The sequence below is a fragment of the Balearica regulorum genome, chromosome 10, assembly GCF_011004875.1.
Source record: "Balearica regulorum gibbericeps isolate bBalReg1 chromosome 10, bBalReg1.pri, whole genome shotgun sequence".
Lineage (NCBI taxonomy): Eukaryota > Metazoa > Chordata > Aves > Gruiformes > Gruidae > Balearica > Balearica regulorum.
This window is the reverse complement of record NC_046193.1, coordinates 8,193,416-8,217,572: the sequence shown is the minus strand read 5'-3', so window position 1 is coordinate 8,217,572 and position 24,157 is coordinate 8,193,416. Positions and strand designations below refer to the sequence as shown.

Below are 24,157 nucleotides of genomic sequence, written 5' to 3'. Positions count from 1 at the left end.
CTATTCACTGGCAAGTTCCTCCTTGTACCCTGAAAAGCATTTACATAAAACATGAAACAACAACAAAGCAATTCTGTCATTACTGCTTTCATAACACCAAAACATGTGCAAGGTGTACGGGCTTTCACTGTTTCTTCTGTCAAAGACCGATGTTGCAAGAAAATGGAGTACTTACTTTAAACATACGTGGGGCCACATGAGACTGTCTCCCAGACCAAATCTGTTTAATGAGCTCTGCATAGGCTTCTGCAATTTCTCCACTCATCCCCAATGGATTGTTCGGATTTATTTCAGCTTCATATTTATCTTCCAGAAAGTAGTCAGTCAGAGGAGGGGTATTGCTCAGACACTGAAAAAGCATTAAGAAAATGAATTTACCGCACAGGGCAATAAATCTGTGTGACAACAAAATAACAAACCCAGCTTTCACACTGGAATGTGTACTAAGCTATTACCAAATCTGGTGAAACCGAATTTGAGTACATATTTAGTGAAAAAAAATGATCTATTGGGAGAGTACAACTCAGAGCATGGTTGAAATAAAAACAAACACCACCAAATACCACAGCCTTCAAAAGACTAACAGCTCATTTCTGAAACATGGCTTCTCTTGCAGGTGCCACACTGGCTTCCCTCCTACACGGTTTATTTGTCCCCAAGTGTAAGCTTCCCCTCTGAGCAGTTTCTACTGGTTTATCTAGCTTAAGGCATAAGGCTCACAGGTCTGCAGCTCTCTGGTTCTCCTTCAGAAATTTCTTTAAAACTGGCCTCACACTTGTTACCTTCCATTCCTTTGGTGCAGAGTAATTTCAAGCATGTGTTTAAAGTTACTGTATTTAATAATTCATGAAAGCAAACAGGAAACAACCTTCTGAAAAAAACTATCAGACTTCTTGGAAGGAAGATATCTGCTCTTCATATTATGTCCCTCCACATTTTGTTAATTTGTTCTGTAACTTCCACTGACACTTCAATTTGAGTCTCTTGGTGTAATGCTGAAGTCTGATTTTAAAAAAACAAGCCTGCACATGCCAGAAGAGCAAAGATTACAATCACAGTCCTGCCAATACTCACCAACTCCTATAATTAATGTATGTAGATCTGTTTTTCCACACATTACTGAGGTGGTAGGGTAAGCTACCTTACTGATGCATTACACAGAAATTTGCACAGAACAGGTCAGGAATGTCTTTAGAGATGTCACCTTAATGTTCTCAAGTCTACATCCCACAGTCACTCTCTAACCTTGAAATCCTAATATAGGGAAGAGTGAGAATAACAGAGGTCCTTGTTCCTCCTTGAGGTGAAACACAAGCTATACATTGACCTACAAAGAACCAAATGCCATTAAAAAAAATCCACATCAAAACGTTAACAAAGTTTTAAGGCAGGAAGGATACCACTTTGTATCTACTCTCCCATTTATACACTTACTATCAGTGTATCATGGTAATGATTTACTACATCCTGGGAAATCACCATAAACCTCAGGACACAAGTAAAACTAGCACAGGAAGTAGTTTCCCTAATTCAGTAATTCAAAGACTCAAAGCTTATAGAAGTGATACTCAGATAAGTAAGGCAAGACTTGGATGTGTGAACAAAAAGAGAGACAAGTCTGAGATATGATCAAAATTACTAGGGCTTCAAGGCACTGTAGTATCAAGAAAATATTAAACTGGGCTCTCTCTGACTGCCTGAAATTTCAGGACCTGTAGCAGATGCCTGTACAGTGCTACACCAGCTGTGTGTAGGTACATGATCTCCAGCACAGTTACACATGGAAATCCAGAAAGAGTCAGCAAAGTGCAGTCCTGTCCTTCAGGCAATTCCACTTTCACTGCCTTGATGTGTACCTCGTGGAATTTATTTCCTATCAAATTTTTCCAGTTCCAGTGCCCAGGTGTTAGTGTCTTTCTCCAGGCAAATTACATTAAAGTGCTTATAGACTGTTATCATTTGACATCAGCCTCTCACTGAGACTGTTGCTGACAAAATTCCAAGAACTTCCAAAGATTAAGGCAAAAATTTGCATCTGAAATACCAATGTCTAGAAAATTAAATCCTAATGGTAAATAGAAGAAAGAAATTGGTCCTTAACATGACTACTCTGCCTTCAAACTTAAGATTGAAGTGTGTTTAGATCAAGTTACTTTGACAAAATTAATTTTGAAAGTTGTCTCTTGGCTATAAAGTTGAGGAGAACATAATGTGGTTTAAGGTTACTATGATACAACTGAAAATAAAGTCACGTTGAACAAAAAAAAGCGAGGCAGTCCAAGTTTACTGCGGTATCCTGAATACCACACGCATAATGCATTATAGTTATTTTAAGAGCTGTTCTAGCTGTCAAAGCTACCAGAGTGACAGAAGTCATGACATAGCACTAGCACCACACCAGAAGTTTGCCCATTGCTTAAATCAAAGTTCATGAGTTGGCTCATATTTTGTTTGAATTTCTTAGCAAACAACTGTCCTGAACAAGTTTCTGTGGTATGTTTTTTTTTAAATGAACCAAATAAACCTAAGAGATTAAGTTTAAAAAGTATACTATTAATTATTAGCTTTGCGTAACTGTTACAACCTTAACACCCCACACAATGACCCTGAACCCTTCGCCTGGCTTTTCATACTCTTTAATTTTTCAAAAATCTTTAAACACAAACCCCAGAACTGCATGCAGTGACACGCTCACATCACTTACATGGCCCACACAAGTCAAAACGTCCTCCATGTCCACCGATTTTTGTCAGAGCACAGTACTGGAACCTTACGTTACAATTAGGCATCTGTTTAGTATGACTTGCCCCATAGCCTTTTCAGAAGCCATGTATTTCAGATCCAGCCCTTCGTACTGTACTACGTTTTATAGTACTAATGCGTTTATAGTACGTTTTATATGTACTAATGTTTTATAGTACACATAAACCAAACTAAGTATGAACTGGTTGGTTGGTTTGTTTCATTCCAGGTGCAGTCTCCTCATTGAATCACATTAAAACATGCTTTGCTTTCCACAGATTTTAATCCATAATCTCTGCGAGACTGCCTTTTATTTAATTCTAAAGAGGGCTCTTTCCAATTCTTACCTGTAATGCCGAATTCATAAAGCAGGTATTTCCAAGGTTACTGAGTCCACAGAGTCCAGGCTGTGACAGGGAAGCACTGTCCCTGCAGCTGTAAGAGTTACAAACAAATCCAGAACCTCTGGAAGAAAGACAACACGGTGAACTCCACAATGAGTTTACCAAGTCTCAATACTGTTTAAGAGTCACATCAAATACAAGTCAAAAAACTGTTTATTAAATTGTTTGACCAGCTTACATGTTTCTGCTGCTTCATAGTGGCTAATACTGAATACCAACAACGTGAAGTATATGTGCTAACTTTGGAAATATTAATCATTACACAGTCTATTATTAATTTATGGCTCATAAGACATTAATTTCCTCTGTCTACACGTACACAGCACACTGTCCTAATGCAACAAGAGTCTATCTGAGCCTATATGATATATTGTAAGAGCTAGTAAGAAAACTGTGATCTCTAGCTGGAAAGGCTTCTACCACACTGGCAGATGGAGAAAAAAATATAATCCCTTCCCTCATACCCCCAATCCCCTCAAAATCAGGCAATGCTCTAGTAGTTAGTAAGCTCTGGAACATGCGCTACTTCTGCAAGTGAGCAAGGAATAGCAGAATGCAGTGGTTTCAAAAGCAAAGTTTGATAAACAGGAACACAAGAGTAGCAGAACTCCTCACAGGGCACCACCCCACTCCTCTTCTATACAGGCAAGGATGCACAGGATTATTCACATGAAGGACGAAGAAACAAAAAGAACATTCCTGCTCTTACCCCCTGCCCAGGTGGGAGCTGTTCAATCCATAGGAGTTACTGCTATCACCGTTAGTAATGACAGAAGTGGCAGACACTGAGGAATAAGAACTTGCTGATGATTTTGAAGAGGTAGTAAAGTTTCTGCTAGTTGCAGTGCTTGATCTGGGAGAAAGGAAAAAGAAGTAGAAACAGAGCTACTACTTTTTTCACCCCCAGCCCCACCTCCCGCAAAACTCCGAGGACTTGCCACATTACAGTTAGTTCCCACACACAGAATTTACTGGTTTGATCTGTGTGATCACACTTCCAAACACTTGTCTGGAACAGAAACCTCAGACAAGGGTATCAGAAGCAGGAGGCACAACTCTTGCTTAAAGCAAAATCTGTCCCCCAGACTGAAATAAGTAGGCAATTTGGATGGTATGAGTGACAGGGAAGCAAGCTTTAAGTTTGAGTAAACCACCTTGAAACAAGCAAGCAAAAAAAAAAATCCCCATCTTAAGACCACAAAACACCCCATATTAAAAGTGACAGTCAGTCCTTCCCTGCTGGAAGCCCAAATCGCCCACTCAAACAGAACGTTAATTAGTAAGAAGATAACCAGGGTGGGCACAAAACAGTTTGTTACTGAGCCTAGTTGATACAACTACATTGCTCGGAGGCAAGACACACTGCTGTGTACATGTGGCGCACATAGCAATCCTCAGCATTTTGAGACTGGAGATATTGAAATGGATTAAAAGCAGCTCATAAGTCTCAAGTCTATCCAGTTGTGAATCCCAGGCTATTCCACACTACTACTCTCCTGGTCCAGAAAAAAAAATGGAACACAATGTTACAAAAGACCACCAAGGCACTAAAATTCAACAATCTTCTGTCACAGACAGCTTTGGCTCTGTAACAAAAGCAAAACCACAAGATAGTACTACATAAATAAGCTTAAAGAAACTAATTTGATACTAATTTCTCTATCGTAAGAGCTAACTGGGAAATGGTCTATTCTCTCCATCTTTGCCCAAATAAACATGCAAAACTGAATGCAAAAAGGTGCAGGACACCAACAGCCAGACAACAGTGGCTAACACATCCAAAGCACAGCACAGTGCCCTCAAGCTTTAGCTTGTTCTTGTAGCTCTTTTAAGGTGGCCCTGATTCTCGAAGGATACAACCTAAAAACACATATTCACAGCTCAGATGCTACTAAGAAAACAGTCTTAGCAAACCTCCGTGGAACAAAAACTAAAAGACCAAGAACAAGCCATAATGGCCAAGAGGAGGCAGAACAGCCGGACAGTTTGGAAATATCATAGCAGTAAAATAAATACAGAAGGAAACAAGTTACAACAGGAGCTTCCGGATGAAAACAAAAACCCAAACACAGTCTAAACCTGAAGCAAGCTTAAAAAAAAAAACCCCAAAACCCCCACCAAACCACCAGCGAGCACAACCAAAAAGTATACTGAAAAGTATACTAGCAAGAATGAGCAGATCTACCAAAATAACTAAGACAACCATTTCTGGGACAACACATGACCTTCTGGTCATCACATGCTGGAGGTGGAACCTCACAACTATCTGGACACAAAGACAGGAACAGTGAGAGAACAAGAGGATCTAGACTAAAACAATTATCAGACTCACGGTCCACACGTGGGAGTTTCAAGGGTCAGGAATAAAATAATTAAGCTAACAATAGCCTGTAAATCCATTAAGAACACATTTTTAAAAGATTTAAATAGAAGTGAATTATTTAGAAGCAAAGAAAGGCAATCTAGAAAATGCTAGACTTGAAAACATAGCACCTCTGCTTGACCCCAGTGAGAAAACAGATTAAGACGCTCGGAAAATAATATGAAGAAATTTCAAAATTTCCAATACAAGCATAGAGGCAAGTGCATTATCGAGTGTCAGATGGCAACTGAAGAGTTCCAAGAAGTACTTCGATTGTATCCTACTCACACAAAAAAAAGCCAAGAACTATGGGGGAAGATAAAAAATGGATCAGAAAGTAAAGATAAGAGACCAGTCACAGAGCGTGGAAAGGTCTACCTACAAAGTCAACAGGATCTGGAGTGAATTCCTGTTAGAAAATGAAGAAGGATTATGTAAGAAGTAAAACAACAAAAAAGAGGCCAACAGTTTTCCAAGTGGTGGGTTTTTGGGGGGGTTGTTTGGGTTTTTTAAAAAATAAAAAATAAAAAATAAGTCAATACACTTGGGAAGATAAAAATTCTAAGCACTCTGAAATTTTACAAGTTACTAATCTATCTGTAATAACTAAAGATTGAGAATTTACTAAGTACAATTGGTTCCCTGCATTTCATAAGATGGTCACAAAGGTGGCTGTGATTCCAGGTGAAAGGCACAGATAGCAGCTAAGAAAAATGTTTTTCTCTGAAAGCTTGCCATTTTAAGCCTAGGAAGCTATTGTTAATGACCCCACAGTACTGCAGGCTCTCACAGAGACTCATTTGCACACAAAGGTGACAACAGAAGTCCTGGATGCCAAGTATTTATCCCCAATGCCCCGAAATGGGTTTCTGTGGAACATGCAGACTTTGGTCAAAGTCACCTGCCCCCTCCACTGCTGTCTCTCACAGTATGTGACTTCTGCTCCCTTGGAAGTGGAGGCCCCAACACCTTGCTCTGAAGAGATAAACATCATTTCTTCTTTGAAGTTCATGACTCCAAACCTTCCAAAATGTTCTGGGCTACTCAGTGGGTTACCACTGAAACTACTCTCAGCTTGCTCTTTGTAGGCACAACAGACACTGGAAGGGAAGGTGCCACGCTCCTGCAGCTTCCCTTTGATCACCACTGCAATGTTTCTGACAGGGATAAACACATTCAGTTACATTTCATCAACAAAATCTATATAGGAGTAAACTACAGCAAAGAAAAACTTCATCTAACCATGGAACAGTTCAGGGATTTGAGAAAATAATTTCACAAGTTTGAGGATGAGACTGCATGGTATGACTGCTAAATTAGTCCTCCTGCTTAAGCACAATTTGAGTCTCTCAAGGTAACTCCTGTCTGAGCTAAAATACCTCTTCTAGAAAAATCTACTATCACGGTTTCACAGTGGCCAGCAAGAGCAATCCAGCAGACCACAGATAAACTGTTCCAACGATCAATAACCCTTACAGGCAGAAGAAACTTGCATTTCATTTGCAGCATGAGTATCTGGCTTGATCATCTGGGCATTGGTTTGTGCTCATCTCCATCTGCCGCCTGTAGAGTTCCTTCTTCAATTTGCCTTTCTCATATCCCACAGAAGCTTTTAAGTGTTAAAATCAACTTTTAAAAGTCTATCAGTGAGAATTAACTTCTAAGTCTTCTAGCACAAAAGTTATTCGCTAATTCTTCCACAATTCACTTGGCTCCTTCTGAAACCTCTCATTAGTCTACTTTTCAAATTTGTTGACAACCTCACAGGACATGATGATTCCACACACAGTTTTATCAGTGTGCCAGTTATGAAAAAAGTCTTCTGATGCACACTCAGCATTTACCTACTGAACCAGTGAGCTTATTTGGTTGGTTTTGTCTCACAGCTGCTATAGAAGCTCACATTCAGGAGACTGAACCAGGACTGGAATCACATTCCCACAGACCCCAGCATGTATTTCAGGCTCATGTTCTTCATCCCCACATATATGACATCACGTTTCACAACACTGATGCACATTGCACCCCGTCTGCCAATTTAAGATGGCCGTTTCACATCTTGCCACGCAACGTTTCAAAAACCCACACAAATGACAAGTGAGGAGAAATCTGGAGACTAGCAGCATGCAGAGGACAAAGTTAGATTAATCTAGTACAGAAACTATGAGGCCATATCGTTGGTAAGTAGAAAAACTGCTAAGCTGAAGAGCTTGAAAAAATACTGTAAGAGGCTTTCAAGTGGATGGAAGACAGATAGGAAGAATATTTCAATTCAGTTGAGGCTACTTTCAAAGCATACAGTAAAATTAGTCCTCCTCCTTTAAATTACCAATATTAAATAAAAAAAACAAACACAATATTAAAAATACTGTGACAAAGTTTTTGTCAAAACAGGAAAAGCTAGTACTTATAATTGGCAAAGCAGAAGCCATAATGGATTTTCATTTAGAAAATCCTTACATGCAAAAGCCTCCTCAACTTATCTTACATACTCAATGCTACTCTGAATGCATGGCATCTGCTGCAAGCTCAAGCACTTGAAAAATCACGTAATAAAGATCTACCCACAAAATATTTAGCCAGTTGATTTCAGAGGACCCCTTCAGCATTAGCACACAAGGAAATGGGGGAAGGAGATTAATTTTAAATATGAAAGGGCATTTAATTATGGTAATATGTATCTACAAAATACACATCAATCACTGAGGTCTTAAAACTGTGCAGTAATTTCTGGCATGTAATATCACTGAATGTTGTATCAGGTTGAACAGACACCTAAATCAAGACAGAGTAGTTGATAAAAGCCACAGGTGTTACAAGATGGGTGAACTAAGCAACAACTCCTCAACATTTTTACTGAGGAGTGTACCAGGGCGGGGGAAGTCCACCAAGTATACAGTGCCATCAGTAAGTAGAAGAACGGGAAGACAAAACAGCAAGAAAATTTTAGCAGCAACTGAAGAAACAAAAGGCATTCTCCTGCTGCATATTGCAGAGGGAGGCAGACAGCTATCAGGCACATGCGAAATACAACTTCACTCCTGTTTTCAAATGCAATACCTGATGGAAGCCTGCTATTTTTATAGATGACACAATTTCTTGTTCTTTTGTGCTAAGAAAATTAAAAAAAAAAAGCGTGTGCTAGGACTGAGCTGGAACTCTGCTAGCTCAGGATTTTATTTTGGGAGTCTTGTACGTAACAATTAAAGAGGACTAAGTTCCAGAGTCACTGATATAATCTCCCTTCAGAAACAAAGTACACCTCCAATTCTGAAATTCCTAGAGTAAGTATAATCCATTCCCTCTTCTGAAACCTTGTCTAGTAGTTTGAAACTGCTTTTACTACAACAAGAAAGTATTTTGCTCCTTAGGGACCAGCAAACTAACAACAGTGGCCAGGCATACTCTGAATATACCACCCAGGGCTGCTGTGGAGTTCAAGAGCATTTTTTCAGTAGAACGTCAGCCAGCTTCATGGCTGGGAAAACATACGGAAGGCTGCCAAACATGTGGAAAAGCAGTTTCCCCTAGTAGGAGCCACTGCTTCTGACAAGCAGCAAGTGGTGGGGAAAAATCCGTACTATAGGGAACCCACCCACCCCACAGTTCACCCCATATACACATAGTCTGCGAGTAGTGAATGACATGAACTCCCAGCTTTCCAAGGCCTCTTTTGGCACATAGGCAGCAACACAGATGCTCACCATTCCTCTACTGACAGCGGAGAGCTCTACACCCCATTTGGTTCATGCCATCAAAACTCTAAATACGGAAAAACTTTCTCGTGAGCTTTTAGTATTATAGTGATGCGGCCCAAAGAAAGATCTCCAAAGATAGAAGTTCCCCATGGTCTTGGCTAAGCAGTATTTTCTCCATCTGAGAAACAGAATATTGGAGCAAAATGTTTGCCTGAGATAGGATTAAAATTTGGAGTTACTCAACTCTCTTCCAAACCACACCTCAGCGCAAAACATTCACAGTTCCTGATGACAACAGATGCAGCTAGAAGTACTCAAATCCTTCAGAACTTCAAAATGTATGTTTATTTAGAAAGCACAACAGCTTGTCAACATTGTAGGCTTGCTTAGCCTCACAAAAGAGCAGAACAGGTTTTCAGAGTGATAGTCTCACTTAAGCTTCCTCAGCCATGCTGTTAATGCAGCTTCCAACTCACTTTGGAAGCTTCGGCTTCCAAAAAGCATCAGTTGTTTCCTACAGACAAGAACCTCCTTTACTACAGAATTAGTTTCTGTAATATTTATACAGTGTAACCTACCCTAAACACCTCATCAGCGCAGAGGATAAGACACTCATACTTTTCTGGGCTGGGAACTCTGGGCCTTCCCTCTGGCCACTCTTCTCTCCTTCTTCCTCTCTCACCAGTTCTGTTTGGTTCAATTGCTCACAATCACCCACAGATTTTATACATATAAACAGTCCCTACAAGTTTGTACTATAGTCATTAATCTGGAGTCTTAAACATGTAATACTGCTTTAATGCAGTACGTATATGCACAAACACACCCGTGGAAATACAAACCACATCCCAACCCAGTAACAAGATTTGAAACCTACACTCTACGTTAGTGAGTGTTTTACCAGCTCACAGAAACAGTTAAAGTGCTGGCAATGTTTCATTGCAGTACAGGCATCTAATATTTCCAGAAAAAAGGAAAACAAAAACCAACAAACAAACCAATTTAAAAGATCAACTCAGAACACACTAAGTCACAGAGTATGCTTTCACTTGAGGTTTGTCTGCTGAGATATCTGACAAATGAAAGAACATGGTTAAAAAAGCAGCTAAATTCTAAAATTATACAGAAAAGCTTTATTTATTATTTTATTTATTGAATTCCTGCTCTCCAAAGGAAAAAAAAAAATCCATGCTGCTTCAAGATTAACTTATGTAAAAGACTCAACCTGAGATTAGCAAGAAATCTTTGCACTGTTTTGCTGGATTTCAACTTCACAGGGAACTGGAAGTTAGGCAGCGTATTCAAAATTAAATGAAATACAAAACTAGCCTTAAGAAAAGAATGTCTTGAAAAAATTAAGGACTCTCAATAAAACATGAGAACTAGCTGGAGAATACTGAAAACATCAAATTAAATTACAAGCTACAGAGTATTAAGTATTTATGCATTCATATGAAGATATGCTAAAAGAGGGAAAGAAACCAAGTAAACTTCATAACTGATTATGACTGATGTGAAAGGAAAGCACAGAGCAATTATAAATGCATTAATATGGAGCAATGCCAATGATTCAAGAAATAGAAGTTAAATTTAGCTTACACGCTAAGAACATATTAAGTAACAAAAAAAGCTTCATTACCTTTTAAAATATAAATCCCTTAAAAATAGGCAAAAAGCTTTATGAAATAACCCTTGAAAGTGCAGCAGAAAGAAAACTTAACATATACAAATGATCCAGTCTAGACTACCACCAGCCCACTCACATTTGACAGGGAATGATGACATGCAACAGAGGAAGCACCAAAAAGTAAAGTCCCCTCGGACCACCAACATATATTCAACATAAATATCTAGACTCAGCTGTCTCAGGAAGAGTCTGAACTGCAGGCTGCTGGACGACAGCAGCATACTATAGCAGATGCATTGCTAAATATGCCCTCTTCTTACAGGGAACTTTTTTCCCTCCTCCTACGTGCATCTGCTAGTGCCCACACTAAGAGGCAGGCTACTGGACACACCTGGTCCAGATCCAGTACAGCCTTCCTCTTTTTCAATAGTCTGAGTATGATTCATATGCAGTTTTTGGAGTTATCAAGGCAACTGCTGTACAATATTAGTAGCTTAAAGACATTTATGACATAGAAAACATCACTGACCCTAACAGGAAAATACTTACTGCTCATCATCATCTTCTGTTATATGTCTATGGAAGAGTGAGATCTCAACTTTTTCCTCCTTCCATTTCAAACACAGAAAGAAGTTTAAAGTCCAGTCTTTCTACCCAGCTTGCATTACACAACACAGCCATCTCTGGCATAGAAAGCCATAATGTTAATCCAGCAGGACTCATTATAACCCAGACGTTAAGCATACTGCTTTCCTGAGAAAGAGCCTTTGCTGTGGCCATTTAAAAAGGTCCTTATCATTTGATCAGCAGTTTGTGTGCTGATCAGCACATAGCAACGTCAATCTTAAAGAGCAGAGGCAGTCCAGCTTTTTCTTCCCCTCTTTGTCTTCCCAAACAGTGTTTTTGAACAGTTATGCATTTAACCTACAAGACTAAACAAGGGCACAAGAACCAGAGAGTGGAACTTTCTAAATCAACACACCCAATTGTATAAGGAAAACATTACATGGAATATACAAGCTAAGTTTCTTAACTAACAGAGATAACAGCAAAGGAAATAGTTAGCCAAGACAAAGTACAAAGGAACAGATAATCCTAGATGTATGACTTACTACAATTCTTTCAGCCACCATTATCAGCATCAAGTAAAAAAATTTCACAAGTTCTACATTATAGCAAGCAAGTCTTTTATTTCTACGTCATTAGAAAATAATCTGCATACTGATAATCACTTTCATTCAAATGTCACTAGAGGTTAATTAAAGTCTTTACCTATCAGACTAGCCACTGAAAAAAAAGAAAAGACTGAGGCTGGGGAATGCCAGAGGGCTCTTTTTTAGCTTTGCTTCACATGGAAACAAAAGGCTATGATCTGGTCTTGCACAGCTGCCTCTCTAATGCTGTCAACAAGTACTCAATTATGTACATGATATGAATGTTTAGATGCTTTTCACATTGTACTCTTAGAGATAAAAGTTCATTATAATCCTATGAACATTCTCCTGATCCATTTACCCAGTATTCTATCTCAGAAGTGCAGAATTGTTTCAAAACAGGTTTCACTGACCTACTTTATCCATTCTTCAAGTTTAACACTAGTAACATCTTGATCTCAAATGAGATCACTTGGCAGCAAGCTCTACAACTGTACTGTAAAGAAAAGCATTTTCTTTATTGAATCTGATGGCCTACTCAGGGGAAAGCGAGTAGGCCAGACTAGTAAAACCACAGGATTTTACTTTCTGTAGTATGGCTGACTGGATAAAAGCAGTTCTTTATCATTGCAAGCAACTTCCATTCTACACCATGCACTCTATACATACAGTATTTCATCAAACCCCCCCGCATCGTACTCATCTCTTCTCTAAATTAGATATTAGAGAGATAATATCTGTGTAATATTTACAGGCTCTAATTGTCTTGGGCAGTGGGGAGGTTGTTAAGCTATTTGTATACCCTTTTTAAGGACGAACTACCAGAACTCTGAGTATTCACTACTGGCACTTCACTTTCACTTTGGAAAAATACTCCAAGATTCTTTTTGTTCTACAATAGTAGATTTCACCACCACCGTGCAGTCTGCAAAGGTAGCTTTTTAAGTAGACTAGCTCAATGTAAATAGCACTTTTGTCTCCTAAGCACTGTAAAAACCTAAGCTATTTAATCCTTACACAACCTATCTGAAATGGGCTTTAAAACAGAAGACTGTTGCTACAACAAGAAACCAGCAGCAGAACCACTGAAGAATATTTATATTCAAGATTTTATCTCTTCCTTCAATATACCCAAAACAAAGAAATCAACAATAGTCAATAATAATTAGGCTTTCACAGAACACATGGTCAATAAAAACAAGTGAACAAGCTTGACAAAATATTAGAACCCATTAGAACATGCTTGCTTGCTTACTTTGCGAGGAAACGCTGTCCAGGCCACGTGCCATCCTCATTTTTCACTTCTATTAGAACAACCTGAAAGAGAGTTTGGGTAATAAAGAAAGGTAACTGCCAATGTGCTACACATTTTGCAAAATCATTAACAAATCACATTTTCAATATTTGCTCAAAGTACATAAAAGTGAAAAAAATCACATATCAGAAAGCTGTACGTGACAATCTAAAAAATAAAAATAAAAAATTAGGCCACTTACCTGACCCTGATAAAGCCCTGCATCTTGCACAGTGCTATCCAGCTTGCTGAGCTGCTCGTAAGTGTTACTCATATACCTGTTCCATAACCTAGTTTCCTTCTCAGCTGGGATATTAAATAGTTTCCTCATTTCTTTCTCGATGGTAGCTGTTCAAGAGGAAGAAAAAAACCCAAAACACCAAAACGCCTAAAACATGAGTGCTTTTGAAAAAACTGACAAGTCAGACATTCAGCAAGGAGGTACACCATTGATCCTTCAAGATCCTTTTGAGTAGAAAACGTATCATGAAGTTACAATTGCTCATATAACTTGTCTAATATTTAGTCTGAAAGAATGAAAAACTTCTGGTTGCAATCTTGCATTTCAAACCAATAACGTTCAGAACACATTGAGATGTTTCTGTCCAAAGGCCAACTTCTATGAAACAGTCATCATTTTGAAAACATAAGTTCAAGAAGGAAGTGTTTTCAGTTACTGTTGTCAGGCCATACAGCAAACAAAACAAAAAACCCCCCATCTTTATGGATACATACATGGCAGCTGAAATTCAGCATTTTTACACAGGAAAATACAGCAACGATACAGAGAGCAAGAGTGAGCGGCCAAGTTTCAGGAAGAAGTGTAGAAAGAGCCATTAAGAAGATGTTATGAACATGAGTTAGTAAGCATTGTGCTCCTCGAAGCTCTTAACCACAGCTTCCTGCATTGCACACAGAATCACTACAGCTGGAAGAACTCAGGAGGTTCCTAGTCCAACCACTCAAAGCAGGGTCAACACTGAATTCGGACCAAGCTGATCAGGGCTTATCCAATCAGGTGTTCAAAACTTGCAAGGAAGAAGATTCCCCCACCCCTATGAGACCTGTTCCAATGTCTAGCTGTCCTGATGCAGAAAATATTTTCATTATACTCAGCTGGAATCTGTCCTGTTTCAATTTATGACTACTGTCTGTTGTTTTCTTGCTTGTGACTCCATAATAGCCTGACTGTGATCTCAATAACCTCCTCACAGGTGCTACGAGGTCTCCCCAAAGCTTTCTCTTATCCAGGCTAAGTGCAGCTCCCTCAGCCTCTTCTCACACATGACATGCTCCAAATGTGACTGTTCTGTTGGTACCCACTAGACTTGCTCCAGTTTTTGTTCTGGAGGGCACAAAATAGCTCTTGAGGTAGCATCAGAGTACAGCTTCACGTATCAGAGAACTACTTACCAACAGTATCTGCTTTGCTGAAGTGGCAGCTAATCACATTGTCAGGATCACTGTTCTCACACAGCTTCAGCTCAAGAAGGTAAACTTCAACCTTATAGTGCTTCACAAACAGACCATATTCCACTACCTGCAAACAGAAGGCAGGTGCGATAAACCAAATAACACAAAGTTAAAATACTGAGCAGTCCTCTGCAAAGTACATTTGTCTAAATATTTTAAGTCTTTAGGAGTCTTGCAAGTCAAGCCATAAACTGAACACTGACTCGCTCTCAAGTCCAGATTCAGTCACATTCTCTGTCAGCTCGTTTGGGGGTTTTGTTTTTAAGACGTAAGAAATCCCAGCGCTTTCCTTCCAAGTTCCTAAGGTTTATCATCAGAGCTGAACTGGTACTGTCAAATAGTCATCCATGAAAAATATTTGATCACAGAGTATTCTAGAAAAAAAAAATATATATTTTGCCTCTAGTCTTTGGCTCAGTTTTACGTAAAAAAAAAAAAGATACAAGCCTGGAACACTGGAGTAAAATCCTTTCTATTAGATGACAGTAAGACAAAGCATTATTTATTTTTCTGCATGGTACACAAAGTCTGTCTCATTACTGCCTCCTTGCAAAAACAAATATGCCAGAACTCTTTTTGATGACATTGCTTTATTTCAGAGTCATTTTCAAATCAATTTCACATTCGAGAGAATACTCCAATAGGTACATTAACCATCCCACTGGCTTTCTGCTTATTTTTAGAAAGGTACTCTGTAAGACTAGGCACTACTCTTCACCTCCAGATCATAAAAACACATTAGGCCAGAAAGAAAAGCACATTTCAGAGGCCAGTTATGAGACGACTGTGATGTAACTGGAGTGAAACACACCCCCCCCCCCAAACGCGCCTCAATTCTCTCCACAGTTCTTTGCAGCTCCAAAGTCTATGAAATTGAGATCATATTTCATTGAACCAGCAAGTGTAATTTTTGAAAGTAACAGTGTTTAAGAGGCATTTGGGCAATACCTTTAATAATTTGCTTTAATTTTTGGTCAGCCCTGAAGTGGTCAGGCACTTGGACTACATGATCACTGTAGGCCCCTTCCAAGGGAAATATTCTAGTCCATTCTATTGGCATGACATCAGACTTGCTATGACCTACATCTGTATCATTTGACAGAAAAAAAAACTTTACACAGCTTTGGAAAGAAATGAAGAAATAACATTAAGATTTATTGTGAGAATTTGGCCAAATTATGCTTCCTTCTTCTGAACTTTTATAGAGTTGTATTAGATATGAAAGGTGCTTTAAAGGTAAATAATTAACAAACACATTTGGAAAGATCTTCAGTATTTTGCTGTTACAACAGAAAGAGAAAGTAAAACACCCTGCTTAAACAGCTTCTTAACATGCAAATTAGACTTTTTTTTTTTTTTTAAAGAATGCAAAGGAACAAATTCTCAAGTTCTCCATTTCTTTCTCAGAAGGATTTTCTTTTAATTGAACTTCCCATTCTCCAGGATTCTATAGTCAGAAACAAATAAGAACTGTATTCAGAAATGGAAGAACTCTTTCCAAGAAGTTTCTGATCAGATCACTGTGCCCATTAGGATGGCTGAATGGCAAGAAGAGTCTCTAATTGCCTGCAGATATTTTTTAAACAGCATCTGATCAGCTAGCTTGTTCTCTGTCAAAGTAAAACTCAGGTCATCCTGTTGGACAGCAACTCCATGCATTCAGCTGCACACTGTTCTATATTCTGCACATTAATACACTTTGCAGTGGGACTCTATAGAAGACTGGCCAAAAAATACAGTTTAATATTATCAAAAGAAACCTGAACCATAGTAAGTCTAATCAAATCCTCCTGTATGTGTCTCTGATCATCAGGCACACAGGGATGGAAGAAATACCAGCTCGTAAAATTACAAAGATACCTGAAAATTACTTCCCAAATTGTACTTTTATGGATATTTTGATGTATGAATTACAGTTGATTCATCTTTAGGAAAAGGATTGAAGCATTCAAGGACCACAAGTTTAAGTGCTTTACTTCCAATGCTGTCTGGAGAATACTAAAACCAGATACCAACCAAGTTCTACTCAGGTGCAGTGCTGCAGCTTGTATGTCCCACTGATGTTTCACTTTATAGTTTTTGTAAGATGCTTTAACATCCCAGGAACCTACTATTCTGCTATATTTCAACATTTTTAAAATATAAAAATCTACTTCAGTTATCAGGTTAACAATAAACAGAGACAGAAACTCTCATAGCAAATTAAAAGTTTAAAAATTTACTCTTAACTGGACCACAATAACTTGGCATCTCATGTCTGTAAAACAGCACTAGGTCTAAGCTCTAGCCCTCAAGAACTACAGTGTTGAATAGTAGCATGTGGTACCCCAAGAAAAGAGGGCTCATACAGTTAAGGCTGTCACCCAAGTGTTTCCCCAATAGCTTCCAAACCTCTTGTCCAGCTTCCGGATTTTTCAGAAAAGGAAGCGTGTAATAACATGCCAGGCTTTGTGAAAGCAGTTAGCCAGTTCATGAACAAAAGCCTCCTCACTCAGAGAGGCACCGATCAGTAATAATTCTAGTTTTCCTTCTCAGTATAGATTTTCTATTCCTCAGGAAATTATCTGTTTCTACTAAATTGATGTCTCCTTTATGTGCTAGAATTCTTTTCCAGTCCCCCCACTTCTGGGTAGATGTTTTGTCTACCCAGCAGAGTGGGATCATTCACGCTTTCTGAAGATGCCAGAATTTCTCATTACATACAATTTCTAGTCCACACTGAATTATAACGTTCCAGTACCAGGGATCAGCATGAGTGGGCCTGCAAGACAGGGATCTCACTTCCTTTTACCATTCTGATGCTACACTTTCCTGGGTCTTGCACACCTTGAAGCAACCCTTACTGTAAGATAATGCTACTCAAACTTAAGCAATATTAATTCTGTACATTATATCAACACTATTTGCTTGGTGTAGTGATTAGCCTTCATAAACTCCATAGAGTAGCACTACCCAACTTAGTGTAAAAACCTAAGACTAAAATAAAAACAAAAAACCTTTTACCCATAAACAACTGTCTGATCGATTTTTGAAAGAGCAACTTGAGGATTTCACTTTCTGTAATGGGTTATATACTCAGAATGCATTCAGGACTGCATTTGCCAAACAAAAATAAGACTTATAGAACAAAATCACAAATGTTTCATGATTTCAGAATCACAGAATTTTGGAAGAGAAAACAAGAACCACCCTAAACTCCAGAAGAAGTCCCTAAGACATCTGTACTAAAAGACAGTTTATTCCAATGCCTCATTCTGTCCCAGAAGACTGATAAGGTTGACTAACAACTTGCATTTTTCAACAAACTATTCCACGCAACATAAAAGCACTGCACCGCTTCAAACAATCGTAATGGAAGAAGTTAACCAGAACAAAGTTCATGGTTCTCACTCCATATAACCTATCAAATGAGAATCACTGAAGATTCAGGTATTTTAACTGTAATACTGGAAGGTCATTCTTTCAGACAAGGCAAAAAGACTTCATGTTATTATCTCCAAAGAGCTGCTAAGGATCCTGTCTTAACTCACATCTAGCAAAATAAACATTGTCTAAGTTTGGTAGACATCGGATAATGAAACCAGAACTTGGTCCACCCATACTTACTTTTCTCACAATAGGCTGCTGTCCATCTATGCAGCCATACCATGTTACTAGTTTATTCCAGGCTTCAGTGGGAACCAATACATAATCTAGCTCATCAATGAGGTGTTCTTTTAAACTCTGAGCTTCTGGATCTAAAAGGGAGATACACATAAGAAATCCCGGCATGAAACAGAAGCCTTTTTCTCAAGACCTACACACGTACTACCATGACCGTAAGAAATACCAACACTCCCACGGGTAGGCAGAAACACCACCAGCCTCCTCACTTACAAGGCCGGGACGGCTCGTTCCTCCCAGAACACACGGTTTCAAAAGCAAGAGTTGCACGACGAGACGACTGCACACGGGAGATACCCACCCAAACCCGAGCCGTGACCCGAGCACCGGGCCCCCACCGCCCGCGGCCCCGCGGCCCAGCACGTACCGCCGAAGAGACCCGAGTTGTCGATAGGCCCAGGGAAGAGGCCGGGATCGCCGGCGCCGAACATGTCCCAGGTGTCGAAGCCCACATACTTCTTCCACTGCTTGAACCAGCGGCTGTCCACCAGGTACCTGCAACACACGGCACCGCGCGGCGCGGCCCCCTCAGCGGCGGCGCGGCCCGACCCGGCCCGGCCCGGCCCGCTCCCACAGGCCCCGCCACCCGGAGGGGAAGGGGATGGAGGGGCAGGCCGGCCGGCTGCGCTCACCAGGATTCCCCCGGCTTGAGGGCCGTGGCCAGCAGCGGCCCCAGCTCGGCCCGCTGCACCGTCGCGTCCGGCCGCACCCCGCCGCCACCGCCCTCGGCCGCCGCCATGTCGGTGCGCGAGCTGAGTCGCGGGCGGATGTCGGCCCGCGTACGCATGCGCGCTGGGTGGGCCTGCTGCTCTCGCCCCGCCCCTCCCGCGCGCCCTCTGATGGATGGGCGGGGCCGCGCACAGGGGCGGGGCTGGCGACGCGGGCGCGATGGCGGCGGCCGCCATTTTGCAGGGGCGTTGCGCAGGGCTGCGTTGGGCCGGCTTGCTCTCTCCCCGCCGGCGGCGGTGGCAGAGGTCGCTCTGCAGCGGCCCGGGTCAGCCCTGGGGCTCTCCCAGGCGGCAGAGGAATGTGGGCCCTTGCCGGGCGCAGCCCCAGCCCCAGCGGCTGCCGGGGCGGGTGGTGTCTGCCGTGCCGGGGGGCCGGCAGGGTGCGCACCCCCCTACCCGGGCCTGTGGAGCCAGCGGGGTGGAGAGCAGCCAGGGCCGGGGGCGTGAGAGGATGCAGGGAGGCCCCCGAGCAAGGCTGGAGGCATCGGGGCGCGGGAGGCCTCGTCCCAGCGGTGGCTCCGTGGCCGAGAGGGTCGCGCTGGGTGGCCTCATCCAAAGCAGGTGGCAGCAACGTGTGGTGTGGATTGTGTGTTTTCAGTGTTACATGCTCCATTTTCTTGCATAAATGAGGCCTCATGGAGCCCTCTGGCCAGGGCGTTGGCTAGAGAAGGAGCCTTCAAATTATGGGAATAAATGGGAGAACAGGTCTGAATGAAGTGTCTCTGGGAAGAACCTTTCAAGAAGAGATTTAGGCATTTGTCAAGTAGCGTATCCTGATGGAGAAGCATGTGCCCTATGGGGAGCCAGTGCTTCAGAAGTCGGAAAATTGGGAAGGATTCAGGTGATGATTCAGAGATTTAAAAACCTATTTTAAACTGATAGACCAAAAAAATTAATTTACCTCATGGGAAAAAAAGGCAAGGGATGATATGCCAGGGGCTGTGAATGTGCAGGGGAGCACTCTCCTGGCAGCTGGTACCCAGCAGTGTGGTGGGCAGATGGGCTCTACTTCCTGCTAGCCAGGCCTGGCCATGCTGCAGTAATCCAGGGTAAAGTGCTAAAGGCCTTTCATTTTTTTTTGACAGCAGAGCAAGTCATAGAATCACAGAATGGTTTGGGTTGGAAGGGACCTTAAAGCCCTTGTAGTTCCAACTCCCTGCCATGGGCAGGGACACCCTCCACTAGACCAGGTTGCCCAAAGCCCCATTCAGCCTGGCCTTGGAGACTTCCAGGGATGGGGCATCCACAGCTGCTTCGGGCAACCTGTGCCAGTGCCTCACCACCCTCACAGGGAAGAATTTTTTTCTAGTATTCAAACGAAATCTGCCTTCCTTCAGTTTAAGGCTATCACCCCTTGTCCTGTCACTCCATGCCCATGTAAACAGCCCCTCTCCAGCTTTCCTGTTGCCCCTTCAGGTACTGGCAGGCTGCAATTAGGTCTCCCCAGAGCCTTTTCTCCAGGCTGAACAATCCCAACTCTCTCAGCCCGTCCTCATAGGAGAGGTGCTCCAGCCCTCTGATCATCTTCGTGGCCCTCCTCTGGACCTGCTCCAACAGCTCCATGTCTCTCCTGTACTGGGGCTCCCAGAGCTGGACGCAGTACCCCAGGTGGGGCCTCAGCAGAGTGGACCAGAGGGGCAGGATCACCTCCCTTGAGCTGCTGGTCACACCTCTTTTGATGCAGCCCAGGACACGGTTGGCTTTCTGGGCTGCAAGCGCACACTGCCGGCTCATGTTGAGCTTCTCGTCCACCAATACCCCTGAGTCCTTCTCCTCAGGGCTGCTCTCAATCCATTCTCTGCCCAGCCTGTAGTTGTGCTTGGGATTGCACTGACCCACGTGCAGGACCTTGCACTTGACCTTGTTGAACTTCATGAGGTTCACACAGGGCCACCTCTCCAGCCTGTCCAGGTCCCTCTGGATGGCATCTCTTCCCTCCAGCTTGTCGACTGCACCGCACAGCCTGGTGTTGGCAAGTTTGCTGAAGGTGCGCTTAGTCCCACTGACCGTCCAGTGAACACTGAAAAAATGACAATTTTCTCCTCCCAGCGAGAGTTGAGTCCTGTTACTCCTGTTTTTCTCAAAGGGCAGGGCCCCTTTGGTCTCCAAGAAACTCATACACCGTGTTATGGCAATACTGGGTGTGTTTTTAAAATGAGTCAGCTGTTCTGAGATAATGCGTATGTGGCTGACCTCACCCTGCTAATGAATTACCTACTCCTAATAGAAAGTGCAGTAAACAATTAAAATGGCCTCATTCAAAGCTTTCTGATTCAGTACTAGGAAATTACACTATAGTCTCACCATAGGCAGGAGTGCCTGCGTTCTGTCTCTTTCAGCGCTTTCCTTCCAGCCATTTGGCTTCCTGCCCTTGTCTGAACCCGATGGCTGCTCCTGCCAGAGTGGCACCAACAGGCACAAAGCCCTTTCAGATGCCACCCAGTTGGAGGCAGGTGTTTCCTCCTTGCCTTACGATGGAAACGATCGAAAAAGGTGACTAAAAGCCATCTTAAATGTTAGCAGGGGAGCAACAACGCTCAGCAGAAAAAGAAAGCGATTTTAAATAGCTGAAAGAATATCTAACAGGCTGAGTACAAAAGGTCTTAGGCTCTGCTTAATGGCATTTTTGTTGAGCAGAGACTGCTGAACACCGCATCTCAGCTGTGATTTCAGGAGATGTGCTAGGGAACCCGGGAGGGGGCAATAGGGGCGGGAAGGATCGTTTTCCTTGCAGCTAGTTAATGCTGCTGACAGCTTCAAATATCTGAACTTGTGGAAAGATTTAAGAAGTTGATGGCAACTATCAGCAGCTCGGGGAGGGAGGGAATCGTTGGGAGGGGAGAAGAGGGGGGAGGCCGAGCATTCTCTAGAAAGGGGGGCTATATGGGACTCTGGTATGTAGGAGAATGGACAAGCAGGGTGAACACTAATGGAGGGATTAGCTGTTTACAATAGAAGCGTAGAAGTAGGAAAAAAAAAAAAGAGTGTAGGGCTGTAGATGTGACAGACACGAGATGTCAAAAGGACACGGAAGCATCCAAGCGTGCTAAAGCAGTAGTATTTATTTTAAGGTTTCCTACTGACTCAGTCTGTTTCCCTCTGGAATTACAGAAATAGAAATGGGCCATTTTATAATCCCTGAGGAATCACCTGGGATTATTCAGGTCTATCCTCAACGTAGAGCTGCTGCCTGTAGTGAAACATCTTCACCCCCTCTGGTCCCAACACCAAGTAATGTTTGGGCACAAGAGCCTGCATGGGGGCTGTGCTCTCCTCTGGCTGCTCCCAGGTTTCCAGCCAACCCACGTTACCCCAGAAGCTGGCTACCCTGGGGAATACTGAAATGAGACAGGGAATAACAAGGCTGGGAGGCTTTTATCTACGCTGCAGAGGTCCTGCTGGGATCATTCGTTTTCCTGCTGGCATGGCTTATTTTCATCCTGGAATCACGTCATTGTACTTCTGCTGGCGTGGCTTATCTGTTCTGGAGCTGCTGCTTTGTTTTTCTGCTCACACAGCCCCAGCAGCCAGAAAGTAAGTAAATCCCTTGGCCATTAGCACTGAGTAAGCACGGTGTAAGGTGCCTTTCAACCGGCAGGCTCGGCCAGAGACCCTTTTTGGCAGGGCTGCGGTTGGAACAGCAACAGGTTTAGGGTCTGCTCCCCGCGGGGGCTGCAGGCTGATAAGGAACAGGCAAAGTGACGGAGGTCCCACTCAAATGGCTCCGAGTTTGGTGAGTCAGGATTGAGGAAGTTCCACAGCTCCTGTTGAGAAAGATTTTTCAATGCAATGAGTTCCTGCTGCCCGTGATCCCTTGTACTCCCCACATATTTCAACATCCTGCCTTAATGAGGGAAGTAGATTTAACTGAAAAAATACTCCCCCAAATCAAGCAGCTTCTGCTCCAAAGCTGAAATAGCTACTGAAAACATACTGTTTTTTCCACTAAGCTGTACTGGAAGTTAACAAACAGCCCGGTGAGGATTGTGCAATCTCAATTCAAAGCTCGATGATTCAGGGGTAGTAGCAAGCAGGGTGGAGCCGGCTGTAGGTTTTGCCCCAGTGTCTCAAGTCAGCCAGGAGGGACCCTCGAATGTAGGTACAGTAATGAAGCAACCAGTCAATCGGTCAGGTGAGAAGCTACAAACAGGAAAAAAAAACCAAAAACCAAACCCCTCAAATCTCAAGTGGTTTTACTTATGAAAACAGTGCACTAATGCTCGAAAGTGTTATGCCTTCCCTTTGAAAGCCTGAGTTTCTAGTCTGTGTTAGTAGTCCTCAGTCCAGCACCAAGTTTATACCCAGTGCTACGAGACCTCGTGAGGAATGGCTTGTAATGAAAATGTGCTCACAGAGCCATTTAAAGAGTGAAAATTTACCTGCAGCGGGACCTGAGCCACAGGGCAGTAAGGTGGCAGGTGAAATTTGGCACAGGCTCGCAGTTTCTGGGAGGAAACTAATCCTAATTCTAGCTGTTCAGCAGCAGGCTGTAAACCCAGGATCGCTGTGCAGGAACAACATGTCAGGATTATTGTAACAACTCCATGAAATACCTGTCAGCTCCATGGCTGGCAGGAGTAAAGAAAGTGTTAGGGAAGGAGTAAAAAGAAGAAAATATCGCCTGAACTCTGGTGCACTCACGCTTGGAGTGTCACATGCAATTCCTGTCCCCAAAGGGCAACAGGGACACTGAGGCAGGGCACAGGTTCCATGGTAGAAGTGGTTGAATAGGCTGGTTCTGCACTGGGAACACAAAAGAACTGTTTTTTTGTGCGATTCCCTGCATTGCGAGGCGTTGGGGATGCACAAAGGTGATACTGGCTTCATGTAGAACTGGGTGAGTACGTAGGGATCCATGTTGGGCTACCACCAATGCAAAATGGGATAGAGCCAGGAGGCAGCTGAGCCAGCAAGAGGGCAGCAGCTCTGGGACAAGGGGGGTATGTTGGGTGCTGCTCCTGTTCTGGGTCCCCCTGGGCATCTGCTGATGGAGGCCAGGAAACGAGATGGGC

At 42.5% G+C, this 24,157-nt stretch overlaps 1 protein-coding gene across 7 annotated transcripts in view; it reads right to left on the bottom strand.

Moving 5' to 3' along the window:
• USP4 (ubiquitin specific peptidase 4) overlaps positions 1-19,219 on the bottom strand; it is a 42,668-nt gene extending 23,449 nt beyond the window's left edge. For 5 of the 7 annotated variants that reach the window (XR_012837006.1, XR_012837004.1, XR_012837005.1 and 2 more), the window contains exons 1-9: positions 19,050-19,219; positions 18,785-18,912; positions 18,361-18,491; positions 14,695-14,821; positions 13,484-13,629; positions 13,243-13,304; positions 3,856-3,999; positions 3,090-3,207; positions 176-349 (exon numbers count right to left, since the gene is read on the bottom strand). Coding sequence is in view for 3 of the 7 variants with exons in the window: in XM_075761962.1 (XP_075618077.1) it covers positions 176-349; positions 3,090-3,207; positions 3,856-3,999; positions 13,243-13,304; positions 13,484-13,629; positions 14,695-14,821; positions 18,361-18,491; positions 18,785-18,912; positions 19,050-19,204 (1,185 nt within the window). In the remaining 4 variants the exon portion in view is untranslated. The remainder of the gene's footprint in view (positions 1-175; positions 350-3,089; positions 3,208-3,855; positions 4,000-13,242; positions 13,305-13,483; positions 13,630-14,694; positions 14,822-18,360; positions 18,492-18,784; positions 18,913-19,049) is intronic. The other 2 variants (XR_012837007.1, XM_075761963.1) reach the window with 1 other exon arrangement.
• Between the last annotated feature and the right edge of the window lie 4,938 nt (positions 19,220-24,157).